General features: G+C 41.1%; 1 protein-coding gene across 5 annotated transcripts in view; it reads right to left on the bottom strand.

Annotated features, from left to right (window-relative positions):
• The window catches only part of diaph2 (diaphanous-related formin 2), an 852,337-nt gene that overhangs the window by 758,477 nt on the left and 73,117 nt on the right, over window positions 1-20,743 (bottom strand). For 3 of the 5 annotated variants that reach the window (XM_078211680.1, XM_078211678.1, XM_078211682.1), the window contains exon 2: window positions 1,119-1,151. The exons of the other annotated variants lie outside the window; for them this stretch is intronic. In XM_078211680.1, coding sequence (XP_078067806.1) covers window positions 1,119-1,151 — 33 coding nt within the window. The remainder of the gene's footprint in view (window positions 1-1,118; window positions 1,152-20,743) is intronic. 5 annotated transcript variants of the gene reach the window in all.

Here is a 20,743-nt window from a genome sequence, read left to right as displayed (position 1 = left end):
CAGTTAGAACATACAAAATACAAGCAAGTTAAGAAAACCTCGTTAAGTACAAAGATGCTTTTAAGTGGCTTGTTCGTGATCGATCTTGTTGAAGTGCCTGTAGGTTGAGTCACTGCCCATTAATTCAGCTTAACATAAAATATCTTCATGTAATGAGAAACACACCAAGAAAATCCATTCATTATGGAATATGCTTGTGTCATGCACAATATAACAATCCAATCTCAAAAGAATATATCTTGCAATCCCATTTTCAAGTTATCTTACGTGGGCTTAAATTTCATTGGGTTAGAATGCTGATTAATGAAATAATGGTTACCAGGAACAGGCAATCCCATTTATTACCATATTAAAACATAAATTTTGAATCTGCATAGTAGTTAACATGGAATAACTTGTATAATTCATTGATCTCATTAATGTTCAAATTGTTTGCACAAACGATTAGGGATCCCCAGTTTAATGCAACCGTTTTCAATTTATCCACTCAGTACAAATGCAGTAGAGGCCAAGATAGCTCTGCAAATATTGCAGTTTAGTTTATACATTTGAAAAAAAATTTTATACGCAAGATTGAATTGTAATTGTGAACTTTCTACTCCTAAAAGGAGCTCACTAATTACAATCACCTATTGCTTGAAAAGGTCAGAACTCAAATATACTTATGCTAAGTCATAACTGGTTTTACCATTTCACCTCTTTCTTCTTCCAGAGACCAGGCTGTGGAATTCAATTTTCCAAAATTTAATTTAACCAACTCATTGTCCGTCTCTGTTTTAGATCAAGGTTCTCTTGCCATTGTAAATTTATTCTATACAGTATATACAGAGGTCATAAACTCTGAAAGCATAAAAATCTTAAGACAGGAGTCCTATTTTAACTAATGCAATCCTATGGAGTACCAAATAGGTTCATTGAGCAAGCTGAGAGAGTGGGTTTAAAATACTACAAGCCAAACTGAGGAAATGCAACACGTGTTCTCATTAGTATCAGGTTATTCCCGAAGCATAACAACTAATGCCCATTTCTACAAAGGAATGTTAAGAACTACAATTTTTAGCATGCACGATTTAGTGATTAAAGTGCACATTGAACAGTAGATTCCAGAACAGGCTTACCACATCATCCGCCAAAGTTTTTATGTTAAGGTTCTGTAGAAGGCAGAGAAGAAAAAAAAGAAAACATCACCCACAACTGCAAAATATACCCAATCACCACATCAAACTTTCAAGCAGCGGATCATTGTACTTAGAAGAGTCGAGTCTTGGAAGTCTAGACCTAGAGAATCCAAAACTAAAATGCTTTAGGTTATGGCTGATTTCCAAAGTTTTGTTACATTCTGCCACTGACTCCAAGCTTGAATTGAAATTGGTTTGAACTTCCTTATGCACAGAGCTGAACCAATATTTTGTCACAAAATAATTTTCAGTGATACTGCATATGAGACATTTGAAATGTAGTTCAAGTAACCAAAATAAATGAATTAAAATCTCAATTAGTTCCCACTTTTATGACGTGAAAATGTTCAATCAGAAATCTACGATATTTCAATCTGCAGATGTAAATAGATGCTCATCAATTGTGCTACATCACCTTATACATCAACTCTTTTGAAATTTTGCTTCAAATAGCTTGCTAGTCAAAGGATCATTCTCACAGCTTCCCACTCCTCCAAATTCCTCTCTGGAAGCACATAGTTCAGTTTCTGACTAGGTGGGAGCACATAGGTCAGTTTTAACAGAGTAATATGGGTAAGATCCCAATTGCATCACATCAGTTTTTAAAAAAAGTGAAGAATTGGTGGATAGCTTGTACATGTAAGTAGAAAATAAACTAGTGAAGTACATAATTTGGCATTTTCTCATTTGATATAGCTCTTTATACAAGTTATAAGCCACCTTAGAAAACTACAGCATCATTTTTATATCGTATTACATTGCATACACAGCGCAAAAACACATCGTTCAGCCCAACCAGTCCATGCCAATGTTTTTCCACCAGAGCCTCCTCCCATCTTTCCACATCTAAATCTATCATTGTGAACACCCTATCTCCTTCCACCCCATAAGCTTGTCTACTTTCCCCTTAAATGCATCCACACAATTGAGTTCAATCACTCCCTGTGGTAATGAATTTCACATTCTCACCTCTCTTTGGGTAAAGAACTATCTTCTGCATTCCATTCTGCATATCTTGGCAACCAACTTATATTAATGACTTCTAGTTGTGTTCTTCCCCACAAGAAAAAACATTTTCTGTTTTCACTCTATAATTTTAAACCTTCTATTTGGTCACTCCTCAGCCTTCTTTATTTCCCCAAGAGAAAGGAGACCCAGACTATCGATCCTTTCCTGATGTGAATACCTACACGTTTCTGGTGTCATCCTTGCAAATTGGCTCTGCACACGCTCTCCAGTGCCTCACTAAACTTTTCATAATATGGTGAGCAAAGCTGCATGCAATAAGTGTGGTCTAAACAAGGTTCAAATCAAATTTTAGCACAACGTCTATTTTTTAAGACTATCCCTCTAGAAATGAAACCTTGTGTTACATTTGCTTTTTTATGGTCTTCCAAACCTGTGGCACAACGTTTAGTGATTGGGGGACTTGTATTTCCATTGCCTAAATAAGATCAGGGGCATCACATGAAGCGACAACATCACCAACACAGAAGTGCTAGAGAAACTGGACAAGGCACCTGCTAAACATTGTGATGGCAAGATGATTGAGACTGGCAGAATACATATTTCACTTCCTAGACATACCAGAGTAGCAGCAGATTTTTCACCACCAGCTGGAAAAAGAAGATGGGGTGCCCAAAGACAACCTGTTGAAGAACATTAGAGGAGGGCTTTTTCGTGTAAGACACCAAGTGGGCTGGAGTGAAAGAATTTGCATTGGACTGGGGTCAGTGGCAGAGTCTTGTTGTGATGTGGAGATGCCGGCGTTGGGCTGGGGTAAACAGAGTAAGAGTTTTAACAACACCAGGTTAAAGTCCAACAGGTCCGAAAGCTAAAGGCATTTGCTACCAAATAAACCTGTTGGACTTTAACCTGGCGTTGTTAAAATTCTTAGTCTTGTTGCCCATTATGCCATGGGGGACTGGAGGAATTAAGTCGAAGTAAACACTTTCATGGATTTGCCTGGTAACAATAAGATCCAGAATTAATTAAAAATGAATGATGGAATGTAATCTATCCAGCAACAAGGGAGAATCTGCCAGCAGCCCAGTAACGAGATTAGCAGCCATCTAGATAAAATCAGATGCATCACAGAATCCCTACAGTGCAGAAGGAGACCATTCAGCCCATCAAGCCTGCACTAACAATCCTACCCAGGTCCTATCCCCTATACCCTGTTAATCCTCCTGACACTAAGGAGCAATTTAGCAGGGCCAATCAACGTAACACACACATTTTTGGAGTGTGGGACGAAGGGAAAAGAGAACACAGACACAAGATAGTGAGAAACATAAAGGTGAACTGTAAATGCATCTTTAGGTATCTGAAAAGGAAAAAAATCGGCAAAGAAAAATGAGAGTCCAATAGAGGCCAATAGGAGAACTTATAATAGAGAATGTCGAAATGGCAGAGAATCTAAACAATTACTTTGTCTCTCTCTTTATGGGGGAAGATAGAAAACATCTCCCAGAAATACTACGAAACTAAGGGGTTTGTGAAATTTAGTAACTGAAATAAATTAGTATTAGAAAAAGATAGTGCTCAAAAAAATGAATTGGATTGAAAGCTGATATAATCTCCTGGACCTGATAAGCTACATCCCAGAGTGTTGAAGTAGATGCTCGAGGTTGTGGATGCATTAGTGGTTAACTTTCAAAATTCTGTAGGTTCAGGAAAGGTTGCTACAGATGGTAAAGTAACAAATTACCCACTTTTGTGGAAAAATGACAGAAAGGCAGAGTATTTCTTCAATGGCGTAACTAGAAGCTAGCACGTAGGTGCAGCAAGCAATTGGAAAGGCAAATGGTATGTTGGCCTTCATAGCAAGGGGATTTTAGAACAGGAGTAAAGATATCTGGCTGTAATTGTATAGAGTCATGATGATAACTACCTGTGTGTAATGTTGGTTTCCTGGCTAAGAAAGGATACGCCTACTATGGAGGGAGTGCAATGGAGGTTGACCAGACAATTCCCTGGAATGGCATGATTCTCTTTCTTCAAGAAAATGAGGAAACTGGGCCTGTGTTCTCTAGACTCGCACTAATGTGCTATTTTGTTTGTTACAGCTCTGCAATTTACAAGTGCATCATGTTACATCACCAGATGAAGTATATGTGTCCATTTCTATTTAAATATCACCCCCCCCACAAGTTGTATTCGGGAGGTAAGTTGCATTCGGGAGGGTAAATACCGATACGTCCATAGCGAGGAGAGGAGAGATAGAGGAAAACAGACAGGAGACAGATAGACCTTCACCGGAGAGATGTGGATGAATCGGAGTTTATCTGCGTATGCACTGCTATCAAATGCACGTGTTTAAAATATGTAATGAATGGGGGGGGGTGGGGGGAGATGGATGGGTGCAGATGCAGTGGCTTGGATACACACCAGTCACAGGGGAACTGTACCAAACACTGGGTCAGCTGTTGTGCTTTCTTGTACATTTCTGCAGTCTTCTATTCTGATCAGTGGAGTAACTTTGGAAACTATGAAGAGGATGTATGGAGGCTTCAAGGGGATCAATGGAAACTCAATTTCAGTCATGCAACCAGGGTTTCGGTTGATCTCATCACTGCACCATCTCACTCCCCCATAGCAAAGATACAGTGGCTGAAGAGGAGTACTCCCAAAAAATTGCAAGTTTGTTTTGCAATGCTATAAAGCGCAGAAAAGTAAATCACAGGCAAAAAAAGTCTGCTTTCGTCAATTCAAGGCGTTGAGGTATTTCACATCTCAAAGCTCAACCTCATCTTTACAATTGCACTTTATCATCACAATTACTGCCCTTTTATATTTCCTGAGACAAAAGATTATGAGCTTAATCTTGTGGAAGCGATAGGGTCTCAGCTGCAGTGCATTGCATCTTTTTGAGATTGCCTGCTACTTATTATCTGGAAAGTCGAGGCTCAGAGTCTGCCCCATAGCCACAGCCGAGGCACACCAGTTGAAAATCACTGCTTTAGAGTTGTGAAGAATGAGGGGTGATTTCCTTGAAACATACAAAATTACCGGTGTGACAGATAAATGTAGATAGGATATTTTCCCTGGCTGGTGAGTCTTGAACCAGGGGACATTGCTTACTTGCCTCTTATTCTGAGACTACTTAGACGGAGATTAAATTTAATTTCCTCACTTTGGAATTAATAACCCCGGGGGGGTTTGGAAGCTCAACCATTGAACATGTTCAAGACAGAAATAGATAGATTTCTGGCTACTAATGACATTGAAGGATAGCGCAGCAAAGTGGTATTGAGGGAGATGATCAGTGTTGATCTAATTGAATGGTGGAGCACACTCAATGGGCCGAATAGCCTGCTCCTGATCCTATGTCCCTCTGTTTCATAACTATGTGGAGATAGTTTTGTTAGTTTTCCATACATGATTAATGAGATGAGCTGAGAATGACATCATGGCCGCATTCAACCGAGTGTGGCATCAGACAACGTAGCCAAACTGGAATCAATGGGCATCAGGGGACAAACCCTCTGCTAGTTGGAGTCATACCTAGCAGATAGGAAGATGGTTGTGGTTGTGGAGGGTCAGTCACCTCAACTCCAGGACATCCCTGCAAGAGTCCCTCAGGGTAATGTCCTCGGCCCAACCATCTTCAGCTGCTTTATCAATGACTTTCCCTCCATCATAAGGTCAGAAGTGAGGATGTTCACCAATGATTGCACAATGTTCAGCACCAATCGTGAATGCTTCAGATACTGAAGCAATCCATGTTCAAATGCAACAAGATCTGGACAATATCCAGGCTTGAGCTGACAAGTGACAAGTAGCATTTACACCACACAATTGCCAGGCAATGACAATCACCCATAAGAGATACTAACCACCACCCCTTGACACTTAATGGTGTTACTGTCACTGAATTGCCCCATTGTCAACATCCTTGGGGTTACCATTGACAACAAACACAACGAGACTCGCCACATGAACACAATGGCTACAAGAGCAGGTCAAAGGCTAGGAATACTGCAGCAAGTAACTCACCTCCTGACTCCCCAAGCCTGTCCACCATCTACAAGGCACAAATCAGATGTGTGATAGAATACTTCCACTTGCCTGGATGGGTACAGCTCAAACAACACTTAAGAAGCTTGACACCATCCAGGACAAAGCAACCCGCTTGATTGGCACCACATCTACAAACATCCACTCCCTCCACCACCGACGCTCAGTGCACACTGCTGCTACTATCTACAAGATGCACTGCAGCAATTCAGCAAAGATCCTTAGACAGCACCTTCCAAACCCACGACCACTTCCATCTAGAAGGACATGGGCAGCAGATACATGAGAACACCACCACCACCAGCATGTTCCTCTCCAAGCCACTCATCATCCCGACTTGGAAATATATTAGCAACTGCGAAGGAATGACATGTCAGAAATCCTGGAATTCACTCCCAAACAGCATTGCGAGTCAACCCACAGCATGTGGACTGCAGCGATTCAAGAAGACAGCTCACATCACCTTCTCAAGAGCAACTAGGAATGGGCAATAAATGCAGGCCAGCCAACGGCACCCACGTACCATTAATGAATAGAAAATAATTGATGGAAAATTAAGTCTTGAAGTCTTTTGCTTTGTTGAAGTACTCATGCGACTCGGCCAATGTTGTCTACCCGATACGCTGCAGGAAAGGATGTCCCGGGCATGGTACATTGACGAGACCATGCAGATGCTACAGCAACGGATGAATGGACACTGCTCAACAATCATCAGGCAGGAGTATTCCCTTTCTGTCGGGGAACACTTCAGCAGTCAAGGGCATTCAGCCTCCGATCTTTGGGTGAGCGTTGTCCAAGGTGGCCTTCAAGACACACGACAACGCAGAATCGCCAAAAAGTTCCACACACGAGGACGGCCTCAACCGGGATCTTGGGTTCATGTCACACTACCTGTAACCCCCACGATTTGCCTGGGCTCACAAAATCTTATTAACTGTCCTGGCTTGAGACAATTCACACCTCTTCAACCTGTGCTTAACCCTCTCTCCACTCGCATTATCTGTACCTATAAAGACTTGATTACTTGTTAAGACTCGCATTCCAACCATTACCTTGCAATTGAGTCTGTGTCTATATATGCCCTGTTTGTGAACTCAACTCTCCATTCATCTGATGAAGGAGCAGTGCTCCAAAAGCTTGTGCTACCAAATAAACCTGTTGGAACTTTAACCTGGTGTTGAGAGACTTCTTACTGTGCCCACCCCAGTCCAACGCCAGCATCTCCACATCATGGCAATGATTCAAGGCAGCCAATCATTGACTCACCCAATGAGGATAAACAATAAATGCAGCCTTGCCAATAGCATCCAAATACAATTGAAAAAAAACTAATCAAAAGCAAAATCCTTGTGTCTGTTATAATTCTAATAGTTTTTTATCATTTGACATTGTTCACAAAATATCCATGTTATGGATTGAACAGTACGACAATTTACTTATTTTTTCACTCAGATCAGACACTTTAAGTGACAACCTGTCTTCCCTTGCACTTTGTTAGTGAGGACAGAACACAAATATTGGCCAGCACTCATCATCAGAGTTCATATATTAATACTTATCATCTGGCTATGGAACAGAACACAGTAAGAAATCTCACAACACCAGGTTAAAGTCCAACAGGTTTATTTGTAGTAAATGCCACTAGATTTCGGAACTGGCTGTTCCTTTGTCAGGTGGGTGGGAGTGCTGATCACAAACAGGGCATACAAAGACACAAACTCAATTTACATGAATAATGATTGGAATGTGAGTCTTTACAGCTAATCAAGTCTTAAAGGTACAGACAATGTGAGTGGAGAGAGCATTAAGCACAGGTTAAAAAGATGTGTATTGTTTCCAGACAGGAAAGTTAGTGAGATTTTGCAAGTCCAGGCAAGCCACGGGGGTTACAGATAGTGTGACATGAACCCAAGATCCCGGTTGAGGCCGTTCTTATGTGTGCGGAACTTGGCCATCAGTCTCTGCTCAGCGACTCTGAGCTGTCGTGTGTCGTGAAGGCCGCCTTGGAGAACGCTTACCTGAAGATCAGAGGCCGAATGCCCGTGACCGTGGAACAGAACGCCAGCAACAAATCAATGCCTTCAGTAAGAGGGTGAAGAGTAATGTTGCTAAGAAACTCTCAAGAGAACATCACAGTGGCTTGACAGCTGCAAATGAACAAGGAAAGATAGACTGGAGTGTACCATTTCATAGAATCTCTACAGTGGAGAAGGAAGTCATTCAGTCCACTGAGTCCACACCAACTCTCTGTAATCAGATTAACACATTCAGCGTACGTGTTGGTCTGATCTGTGGCAAAGGAGAAGCAAAGCAACCACAATGCTGAAAAGGTAATTTCTGCAGTTATTGGCTCCAGTGCAGCAAAATACTGAATATGGGCAAATGCTAAACAATACATTCTTAAAGCAGTTTGACAAGTTATAAAAATCTCATTCATAATTCAGATGTTTTAAAATATAAGTTTAAACTGTAGAAAATGGGGCATCTGATTGAGAAACTGAATAAACAATTCTGAAACAAATGTAATTCAGTCAGGTTTGGAGTTAATCACAGTTAAAAGCTAACCATGCTTATTTTCAAGGTCAGAGTTCATAAAAACAAAATCTTAAACAGTAGATGGCCCATTTCTGGACCACTTGGTAGAGTCAGGCTGTCTATTGTTATTTCCATAAAGAAGCTAAAAGCTAATTATTCGGGAATAAAGCGTCAAAAACTCAATTAGAGATAGAAATTATTCATATGGGTTACAGAATCAGAGTTGTATTTTTGATGAAGTTATTTGTGTGTCTATTTGAATAATACCAAAGCCAAGTCGCAACATGGTAAACGGTGCAGCCTTGGTTAGAAGGATTTTTTTAAATTGAATGTATCTGTGTCTTTGTTAACAGAATCAGACACCTCAGTTTGGGTTCCATGAGGGAAAAGCAGCTGGAAGCTTTGCTCTAGCTTGCAGTTAGTGGAAGAAATCTACAGTGGTCTTCACAAAGTCTTGCAGCAGAAAGCAGTCAGCTTGAATAGTTAGCTTGGAAAGGGCTATACAAAAGCAGTGGGATCAGACTGCCCCAAGTCAGAACAAGGAACTAAAGAGTGCAAGTCTTTAAGAAAATTGGAGAATTCCCTTAGCTAAAAGCTAATGGAGGAATCCCCATGAAATTTGTAATTCAAGAAATAACCAGAATACTAAAGAGATTAAAGCAAATTCTGGATGACTGGGCTGTTCCAAGGGCTGAGCAGAGCAGCATTGAGTATAAAACTAACTTACCTCGGGGGTCCGCGGCCAAGGAGCAGAGCAGCACTGAGTATAAAAGTAACTCGCTGAAAAAACCTGAAAAGTGATGTCACAGAAAAGCTGTGACCTGATTAGCTCGTAGGAAACCTGTACTAAATTTGAAAAAACACTACAGAACTAATTAATTTAGTAATTAACTAAGTAGAGACGGGGGAGAGGGGGAATGTGCTGTAGCTCTGTGATGTGGGAGCTGGCAAATCCCATTGCGAGCCTCAGTGACCACATCTGCAGCAAGTGTTGATTGCTCGAAGAATTTCAGTTTAGAATTGATGAGCTGGAGTCTGAGCTTCAGAAGCTGCGGCACATCCGGGAGGGGGAGAGATACCTGGATATTTTGTTTCAGGAGACAGTCACAGCCAATAGATTAAGTACCTCTAATTAGGTCAGTGGTCAGGGACAGCAGGGTGCAACTTCAAGTGAGACAGGTAGAGGGATCCCGAATTCAAGAACGGAGGAGCCTCAGCTCTTGACCTTGTCCAACAAGTACGAGGTACTTGCTCCTTGTATGGATGAGGAAAAGGGCTGTATGGATGAGTGAGCTGACCATTGCACCTCGATATTGGAGGCCATTTAAGAGGGGGGAGCAAAAAGACAAATGGTAGTTGTAGGGGATTCTATAATTAGTGGAACTAATAGAACATAGAACATTACAGCGCAGAACAGGCCCTTCGGCCCACGATGTTGCACCGACCAGTTAAAAAAAAAAACTGTGACCCTCCAACCTAAACCAATTTCTTTTCGTCCATGAACCTATCTACGGATCTCTTAAACGCCCCCAAACTAGGCGCATTTACTACTGATGCTGGCAGGGCATTCCAATCCCTCACCACCCTCTGGGTAAAGAACCTACCCCTGACATCGGTTCTATAACTACCCCCCCTCAATTTAAAGCCATGCCCCCTCGTGCTGGATTTCTCCATCAGAGGAAAAAGGCTATCACTATCCACCCTATCTAAACCTCTAATCATCTTATATGTTTCAATAAGATCCCCTCTTAGCCGCCGCCTTTCCAGCGAAAACAATCCCAAATCCCTCAGCCTCTCCTCATAGGATCTCCCCTCCATACCAGGCAACATCCTGGTAAACCTCCTCTGCACCCTCTCCAAAGCCTCCACATCCTTCCTGTAATGTGGGGACCAGAACTGCACACAGTACTCCAAGTGCGGCCGCACCAGAGTTGTGTACAGTTGCAACATAACGCTACGACTCCTAAATTCAATCCCCCTACCAATAAACGCCAAGACACCATATGCCTTCTTAACAACCTTATCTACTTGATTCCCAACTTTCAGGGATCTATGCACACATACACCTAGATCCCTCTGCTCCTCCACACTATTCAAAGTCTTCCCGTTAGCCCTATACTCAACACATCTGTTATTCCTACCAAAGTGAATTACCTCACACTTCTCCGCATTAAACTCCATCCGCCACCTCTCGGCCCAACTTTGCAACCTGTCTAAGTCTTCCTGCAAACTACGACACCCTTCCTCACTGTCTACCACACCACCGACTTTGGTGTCATCAGCAAATTTGCTAATCCACCCAACTATACCCTCATCCAGATCATTAATAAATATTACAAACAGCAGTGGCCCCAAAACAGATCCCTGAGGTACACCACTTGTAACCGCACTCCATGATGAATATTTACTATCAACCACCACCCTCTGTTTCCTATCCGCTAGCCAATTCCTGATCCAATTTCCTAGATCACCCCCAATCCCATACATCTGCATTTTCTGCAGAAGCCTACCATGGTGAACCTTATCAAACGCCTTACTAAAATCCATATATACCACGTCCACTGCCTTGCCCCCATCCACCTCCTTGGTCACTTTCTCAAAAAACTCAATAAGGTTAGTAAGGCACGACCTACCTGCCACAAAACCATGCTGACTATCACCTATCAATTCATTACTCTCCAAATAACTATAAATCCTATCCCTTATAATTTTTTCCAACATCTTGCCGACAACAGAAGTGAGACTCACCGGTCTATAATTCCCGGGGAAGTCTCTGTTCCCCTTCTTAAACAATGGGACAACATTCGCTAACCTCCAATCTTCTGGTACTATACCAGAGGCCAACGACGACCTGAAGATCAGAGCCAGAGGCTCTGCAATCACTTCTCTTGCCTCCCAGAGAATCCTTGGATAAATCCCATCCGGACCAGGGGATTTATCTATTTTCAGACCCTCCAGAATATCCTGCACATCCTCCTTATCAACTGTAATACTGTCTATTCTACTCCCTTGCAACCCAGTGTCCTCCTCAGCTATATTCATGTCCCCTTGCGTGAACACCGAAGAGAAATATTGGTTCAATGCTTCACCAATCTCCTCCGGTTCCACACATAACTTCCCTCTGCCATCTATAACTGGCCCTAAACTTGCCCTAACCAACCTTCTGTTCTTGACATACCTATAGAACGCCTTAGGATTCTCTTTAACCCTATCCGCCAAAGTCTTCTCATGTCCCCTTTTAGCCCTTCTAAGCTCGCTCTTCAACTCCCTCTTAGCCAATCTAAAGCTTTCTAGTGCACTACCCGAGTGCTCACGTCTCATCCGAACATAAGCCTCCTTTTTCTTTTTAACCAACAAAGAAACTTTTTTGGTGCACCACGGTTCCCTAGCCCTACCAATTCCTCCTTGCCTGACAGGGACATACCTATCACAGACTCGCAGTAGCTGCTCCTTGAAAAAACTCCACATGTCGGACGTTCCCAGTCCCTGTAATCTCCTAGTCCAACCTATGTTTCCTAATTCTCTCCTAATAGCCTCATAATTACCCTTCCCCCAGCTAAAACCATTGGCCCGAGGTTCATGCCTATCCCTTTCCATCACTAAGGTGAACGTAACCGAATTGTGGTCACTATCACCAAAATGCACACCAACTTCCAAGTCTAGCACCTGGTCTGGCTCATTTCCCAGCACCAGATCCAATATAGCCTCACCTCTAGTTGGCCTGTCTACATACTGAGTCAAAAAACCTTCCTGCACGCTTTGAACAAAAACTGACCCCTCTAACGAGCTAGAGCTATAACAATTCCAGTCAATATTAGTCAAGTTAAAATCCCCCATAACAATTGCCCTATTACTTTCACTCCTAAGCAGGATTGACTCCGCAATCCTTTCCTCAACCTCTCTAGAACTTTTAGGAGGTCTATAAAAGACTCCCAACAGGGTGACCTCTCCTCTCCTATTTCTAATCTCCGCCCATACTACCTCAACAGATAAGTCCTCATCAAACCTCCTCTCTGACACTGTGATACAATCTCTGACCAATAATGCTACCCCTCCCCCTCTTCTACCTCCTTCCCTACTTCGACTAAAACATTTGAACCCCTTTGTGAGCAGGATCAAGAGTCCCGCATGGTATGTTGCCTGCAAGGTGCCAGAATGAGGGACATCTCTGACCAGTTTGAAAGGATATTGGAGTGGGAGGGAGAGAGAGGACCAGTTGTTGTGGTCCATACTGGGACAAATAACATAGGCAAAACTAGGAAAGAGGACCTGTTTGGGGATTATCAGGCACTAGGATCTACATTAAAGAACATCTCCTCAAGGGTTATAGTCACTGGATTACTACCCGAGCCACATGCGAATTGACATAGTGATGAGAAAATTAGGGAAGTAAACACATGACTAAAGGAGTGGTGTGAGAAAGAGGGGTTCCATTTCATGGGGCATTGGCATCAGTATTGGAACAGGAGGTATCGGCCATTGGGACAGTCTTCACCTGAACCAATCGGGGACAAGTATTCTAGCACAAAGGATAAATAGGGTGGTCATAAGAACTTTAAACTAGCGGGGGGGGGGGAATTATGGGAAGTATAATGGTTAATGGGAAGCACAGCAGCAGGTTAGCACATGGGGAGGAGGATTCAACTACATCGAAAACTATGAAAAAAGTTAAATGGAAGGAGAACTTAGGAGATATTATTAATGAAGGTGTTAGGATTCAAAAAGGTATAGAAATGAGCATTAGGGCACTAATGCTACGAGCATTAGCTAAATGCTCGTAGCATTCTAAACAAGGTAAATGAGTTGATGGCACAAATCTTCACGAATGAGTATGATTTACTGGCCATTACAGAGGCATGGTTGCAGGGTGGTCACAACTGGGAGTTAAATATCGAGGGGTATCAGGCCAATCGGAAGGACAGACAGGAAGGGAGATGGGGTAGCTCTGATATTTAAGGATAACACCAGGGTGGCAGTGAGAGATGATATAGATTCTATGGAGAAAAAGTTTGAAACCATTTGGTTGAAGTTAGGTGCATTGACCCGAACTGGCGCCGGACTGTGGCGACTAGGGGAATTTCACAGTAACTTCATTGCAGTGTTAATGTAAGCCTGACTTGTGACTAATAAATAAACTTTACTTTAGAATTTAGAAATGAGAAAAAGTCACCAATAGGCGTCGTCTATAGGGTGCCAAATAATATCGCGGTGGGTCGAGCAATAAACAAAGAAATAACTGATGCATGTAAAAATGGGATGGCAATTGTAAAGGGGGATTTTAATCAACATGTCAATTGGTCAAACCAGGTCGGTCAAAGCAGCCTTGAGGAGTTCATAGAATATATCTGCGATAGTTTCCTCCTTGGAACCTACAAGGAAACAAGCTATCCTAGATCTGGTCCTGTGTAATGAGACAGGAATAATTAATGATCTCTCAGTTAGGGATCCTCTTGGAAGAAGTAACCACAATATTGTTGAATTTAAAACACAGATGGAGCATGAGAATGTAAAATTCAATACCAATGCCTTGTGCTTAAACAAAGGAGACTACAATGGGATGAGGGAGGAGTTGGCTAAAGTAGACTGGAGACACAATTGCAGAACAGTGGAGGACTTTCAAAGTGATTTTCACAGTGCTCAGCAAAAGTATACATCAGTGATAGGGAAGGACTGTAGAAAAATGGATAATCAGTCATAAATATCTAAGGAAATAAAGGAGGGCATCAAATTGAAAGAAAATGCAGACAAAGTGGCAAAGGTTAGTGGGAAACTGGAGAATTGGGAAATATTTAAAAGTCAGCAGAAAGCCACAAAAAAAAGCTATAAAGAAAAGTAAGATAGATTATGAGAGTACACTCCGAATGTAAAAACAGATAGCAAAAGCTTCTACAAATATATAAAACAAAATAAAGTGGATAATCTGAACATTGGTTCTTTAGAGGGCGAGATGGGGAATTTAATAAGGGGAAATGACCGAGGCATTGAACAGGTATTTTGTGTCGGTCTTCACAGTGGAAAGCACAAATAACATACCAAAGGCTGATGACAACAAGGCTATGGCAGGTGAGGACCTAGAAACCATTAAAGAAGTAGTGTTGGGCAAGTTAATGGGGCTAAAGGTAGACAAGTCTCCTGGCTCTGATGGAAATCATGCCGGGGTACTAAAAGAGATGGCGGGGAAATAGCAAATGCACGCGTGTTAATTTACCAAAATTTGCGAGACTCTGGGGCGGTTCCGGCAGATTGGAAAACAGCAAGTGTGACGCCACTTTTAAAAAAGGAGGTAGACAAAAGGCAGGTAATTATAGGCCAGTTAGCCTAATTTCTGTAGTAGGGGAAAATGCTTGAATCTATCAAGGAAGAAATAGCGAGACATCTGGATAGAAGTTGTCCCATTGGGAAGTGACAGCATGGGTTCATGAAAGGCAGGTCATGTTTAACTAATTTACTGGAATTTTTGAGGACATTACGAGTGCGGTGGACAATGGGGAACCGGTGGATGTGGCATATCTGAATTTCCAGAAGGCATTCAACAATGTGCCGCACAAAAGCCCGCTGCATAAGATAAAGGGGCGTGGTGTTACGGGTAAAGTATTAGCATGGATAAAGGATTGGTTAACAAACAGAAAGCAAAGACTGGGGGTAAATGGGTGTTTTTCTGTTGCCCATCAGTGACTAGTGGTGTGCCTCAGGGATCAGTGTTGAGACCGCAATTGTTCACAATTTACATAGATGATTTGGAGTTGGGAACCAAGAGTACTGTGTCATAGTTCACAGATGACGCCAAGATGAGTGGTAGAACAAAGTATGCAGAGGACACAAAGTCTGCAAAGGGATATAGATAGTTTGAGTGGACAAGGGTCTGGCAGATGGAGTACAATGTTGTTAAATGTGAAGTCATCCTTTTTGGTAGAAATAACAGCAATAGGGACTATTATTTAAATGGCAAAAAATTGCAGCATGCTCCTGTGCAGAGGGACCTGAGTGTCCTTGTGCATGAATCACAAAAAGTTGGTTTGCAGGTGCAGCAGATAATTAAGGCGGCAAATGGAATTTTGTCTTTCATTGTAACAGGAATGGAGTTTACATACAAGGTTGTTATGTTGCAGCTGTATAAGGTTCTGGTGAGGCCACACCTGGAGTACTGTGTACAGTTTTGGTCTCCTTAGTTGAGGAAGGATATACTGGCACTGGAGGGAGTGCAGAGGCGATTCACTCAGTTGATTCCAGAGTTGAGAGGGTTGGCTTATGAGGAGAGACTGAATAGACTGGGACTTTTCTCATTGGAATTTAGAAGAATGGGGGGGGCGGGGGATCTTATCCAGAAACATAAAATTATGAAGGGAATAGATAAGATAGAAGCAGGGAGTTTGTTTCCACTGATGGGTGAAATTAGAACTAGGAGGCATAGCTTCAAAATAAGGGGAAGCAGATTCAGGACCGAGTTGAGGAGAAACTTCTTCATCCAAAGGGTTGCAAATCTGTGGAATTCAATGCCCAGTGAAGCAGTTGAGGCTACCTCATTGAATGTTTTTGAGGTAAAGATAAGATAGATTTTTGAACAGTAAAGGAATTAAGGGTTATGTTGAGCGGGGGAGTAAGTGGAACTGAGTCCACTAAAAGATCAGCGCTGATTCTATTGAAAGGCGGAGCAGGCTCAAGGGGTCAAATAGCATAAGAAATAGGAGTAGGCAATGTTCTTATGTTCATAATTTTCAAGACTTCATAAGCTGAGGAAACTCATGGGGATATCTGGAGAGCAGTAGAAATTAAAAACAAAATAAAGTTCAAATTATACATAGTTGTAAACTATGGTGTGAAGTTAATATGCTTACTTTGTTTAATATTTCATGTACAATAAAAGTAGTTTTTTGTTTAAACTGTGAAAACTCGTGGTGCAGTTCTGTTAGTTAATTAGTGGATATTTGATTTTTTTTTTAGCATGCTCATGGTCCTTAATAAGATCGTAACAAAACAATTCAACAAACACACGTTTCCAAAAAGGAAAAATCAATCCAGGATGCAATAGCAATTTTTATCCTACTCTGCAAAAAGCAATTTCCTTCAAATCCTTTTCATTGCTTCTTCTGTACCTTCCTATTAAATTGCACAAATGCTTTCATTGAACTTCAACTATGCTGCAATTGCTCCTCAATGTGTTTGCTTTTTTACTCCTACTTTTACTCTTCCGTTGACCAACAAACCAGGAGATTTGAGAGTGTCACTTCCAATGATTTTGTGTGTCGACTGCAATCTTTATTCTGATGTAAAATGCATAAAACCATTTCCTGAATCAATTTGACATTTCAATTTATTTCTTGCTTAATACAAGATTACTTCATAGAATCATACAACATAGAAAGATGGTGTTGGAGAGAAAATCCTAGTAGGTTAGAGAAATTTGAAATAATTAGGGATTTACGGCACTAATCAAACCACTGATACTAAGTGAAATGGTCTTAGATCAGACTAACAGTTTAACAGGGAAATTGCCTGCATAAAGGCACATAAACACAGCAAGAGATTTGAAGAAGAATGAGATTTGAACAAGCATTTCTGATTTAAACGTGTATTTTGGTATTTTAAAATGTATTAGCTGTATTTTTAAAAATAACTGCACTTTAGCCAAAGGCAGGCTGCTGCGAGGGATGATTGGGTGAAGTTATAGCAGACATAACCACATTCTTTGGAACAATAAAACCACAGAACGTGCAAGTTCTTGTCAGCAAAAGTTACTAGCAGTAAGGTTCTCAGAGCCCCTGCATGAATATTTATATTGGCTGAAGTTTTTGGCGATACCTGGTCTCCAAAGAACCCCGCAACAGATGCCATTTTTCCCATCATGTTTGTCTAGCTCTCTGCAAGAGCAACTTAGCTACTCCCACGCCACAACTTTTCCCTGTATCTTTGCAATTTCTTTCGCTTCAAATAATTGTCCAATTCTCTTTTGAAAACCACGACTGAATCTGCCTCCACTGCACTCCCAGGAAATGCATTGCAGATCCTAACTACTTGAAATTAGAAAAAATGTCTCAATACTCTCTGGTTGTCAATCCTTCCACCTGTCCAGACCCCTTGATTGATCATCATTATTTTGATCACCTCGACCAAATCTCCTGTTAATCTTCTCTTCTCCAAGAAGAACAAACCAGCTTCTCCAATCTATCCATGTAACCAAGTTCTCTAATCTATGGAATCATTCTCGTGACTTTTTTCCCCTGCACGCTCTCTAATGCCTTCATGTCCTTCCAAAAGTGTGATGCCCAGAACAAACCAGTGTTTTATGCAGATTTATCAAAACTTTGTTTTTGCACTATATGTCTCCATTTCTAAAGCCCAGAATCTCATATGTTTTATTACACTGCTTTCGCAACCTGTCCTGCCACCTTCAATGAATTGCATCAATATACACCCAGGTCTCTCTGTTCCTGCAGCCCATAAACAATTGTTCCCTTAATTTTTTAATTGCTTATTTTTGCCAAAATAAATGTTTCCACACTTCGCCGCATGAAATTTCATCTGGCACTTGTCCATTCATTACACCAACCAATCTATATCCTCTTGAAGCTTATCACTATCTTCCTCACGATACATTTGTACCAGCTGCAATTTTGAAACTGCGTAATGTAAACTCAAGTCTAGGTTATTAATATACATCAGGAAAAGTAGGGGTTCTAAAATGACTAATTAGACGGTATCCTGTTTTATAATGTCCCTGTGAAATGCTTTGAAATATTTGAATATTTTAGTGACACTATATAAATACTAATCGTTATTGTTTTATAGTTATGGAGATCAGATCCTGCTGCCTGAACAGAGAGAAGATTTTGAACATGCAAAATTCATCTAATCACAGTATTACAGATAAATCAAAACAAAACTTGTATCTATATCCCTTTACTTTACACCTCCTTTAACTATATTTTTTCTCCCCTTGTCCAGGCTCTTCCTTTCCACGCTTGCAACTTATCTGCTGCCCTCTGCTACTTTAACAATTTATAATTTTACTATCCTTACCATCTCCTTTCATTATTTATGGCTGACGCAAACATTATGGGCCAAGTGGTCTCTTTCTGTGCCATAAACATTCTATGAATCTCTACACATGCATCCCCAGAAGAGCTTAGGTTTCTCCACTTCTTTCACAAAAGGAAACCCAAACAGTTCACTTCCACCTCTTGGCTGAACTTATTGATACACTGAATATCTTCGCCTTTGACACCATTCATATCGTCCCAATAAAACGTTTTGCCCTGGAAGCCTGTATAGGTTTTGGCTATACCTGCCTGGGGTATGTAGAAAGTTTCATTTTCTACTCCTATTCAGGTCGTGTCCCTCAATTGTTTTCGGTACATTAATTACATTTTCTACTCTTTGCCCTGAACTGGAACATTTCACCAAAATTGCTTTCACTTTCTATTATTCCCTCGCCTTCACATGGTCCAGCGGCGACTCTTCACTTCCTTTCATTGATTTTCTGTTTCTATTTCTAAAAATAGGCTATTCACCAATATTCACTGAATCCCATCACAGTCTTGTTCTTGCATTAATCAGGAAGCAGGATACTGGTGAGAATGGATTCCCTATTTGAAGAAACAAGAAGAAACTTAAAGAGCAAGGAGTCTCAGGCTGGTGCTTTGCCATTGAAGTCTGTTCAAAGATACTCAGCAAATTAAGTGAACTTTTAAAAGGCCATTTAAGACTGGCTCTAGTATGGAAAGGAGAAGTGATCCTGTTGGAAAGTCAGGAGGAGCTGGGGACTATCTACAAGGACACATATCTGCTGAGTGCGCGGCATTCTGTTGTGTTAGTTAGTTAATGGGAAAATAAGTTTTGTTATTTGGATGCCTGCCAAGTTATGATTAGTTGATGTTGATTTTAGATTGTTACAGTAAAGGTCTAAATACATGAAATCTTTTTGCAATTATTTCAATTGTGGGAAGTTTGTATATTTTCATAAAAGGTTTCGACCAAGATCATAACACAATTTATAGAAGTTCCCAGTGAGTTCTATCCAGAACTATTTCATTCACCAGTCTTACCTTAATTCTGTTGATGCATAAACAAGGAGCAAAGCTTTTCCAAACCAAACCATTAGCCAAGAAGCACGCAAATCAATTAGCGGAAATGGCAGATGACCAGAAATGAGCCAAGATGATCAAATAAATGCAGGCTAAAGCAACCCGCTTCACTGTCACCCCCTCCACCACTAATACACATGGCAGCAGTGTGTATCATCTACCAGATTCGCTGCAGCAAAACAACAAGCGTTTTGCGACAGTACTTTCCAAACCGCAAACTCCAACACTTCGAAGGACAAGGGCACCAGATGCTTGGGGACATCACCATCTTCAAATTTCCCTTCAAACTTAGAACTATATCACGATTCCTTCATTGTCAGTGGATCAAAATCTTTTGACTTCCTTCCAAACAGTACTCATCACATGGACTGCAACAGCTCAAGAAGATGGCTCAGCACTACTTTCTCAAGGACAATTAGGCACAGGCAATAAATGCTGGCTTAACCAGGAATGCCCTCATCCCATGAATGCATAAAACATCCTTTTAAAAAAATGTAGGCCCCTCAGATTTTTCAGGAAATAACATGGAAAAAGCAGCAAGCCATATAAACCAGAATTACCTATATTTCATCCAGTCCTGAGTAGACTGACTTTGATCTCTTGGGAGAATGAGAGCAAGCAGTGGCAGCACTACAATAGAGTTTAGCATCCGATAGTGGAAATAAATGATGGAAATAAAACTTGATGAGTGCTTTCTCCAATTACCATCCACAATACAGAGCTCACAGGTAATTAGAAATAGTAAACTTCTTGTCATTTAGTCTTCAGATATATGTATGTGAAGTTAAATTTGACAATATTACTCTGAGCAGTTCACATCTCTGTCAACATTCACCTCTGCATACATAGTTGTACTGTCAATTAGTCAAGAAATCAATAGATCTAACAGCATAATGGAAAACTGAGTTGTTTTTAATTCTTGTAATTGGT

This window comes from Mustelus asterias, chromosome 4, assembly GCF_964213995.1.
Source record: "Mustelus asterias chromosome 4, sMusAst1.hap1.1, whole genome shotgun sequence".
Lineage (NCBI taxonomy): Eukaryota > Metazoa > Chordata > Chondrichthyes > Carcharhiniformes > Triakidae > Mustelus > Mustelus asterias.
The sequence above is the reverse complement of the archived record's forward strand: the minus strand, read 5'-3'. Positions and strand labels throughout refer to the sequence as shown.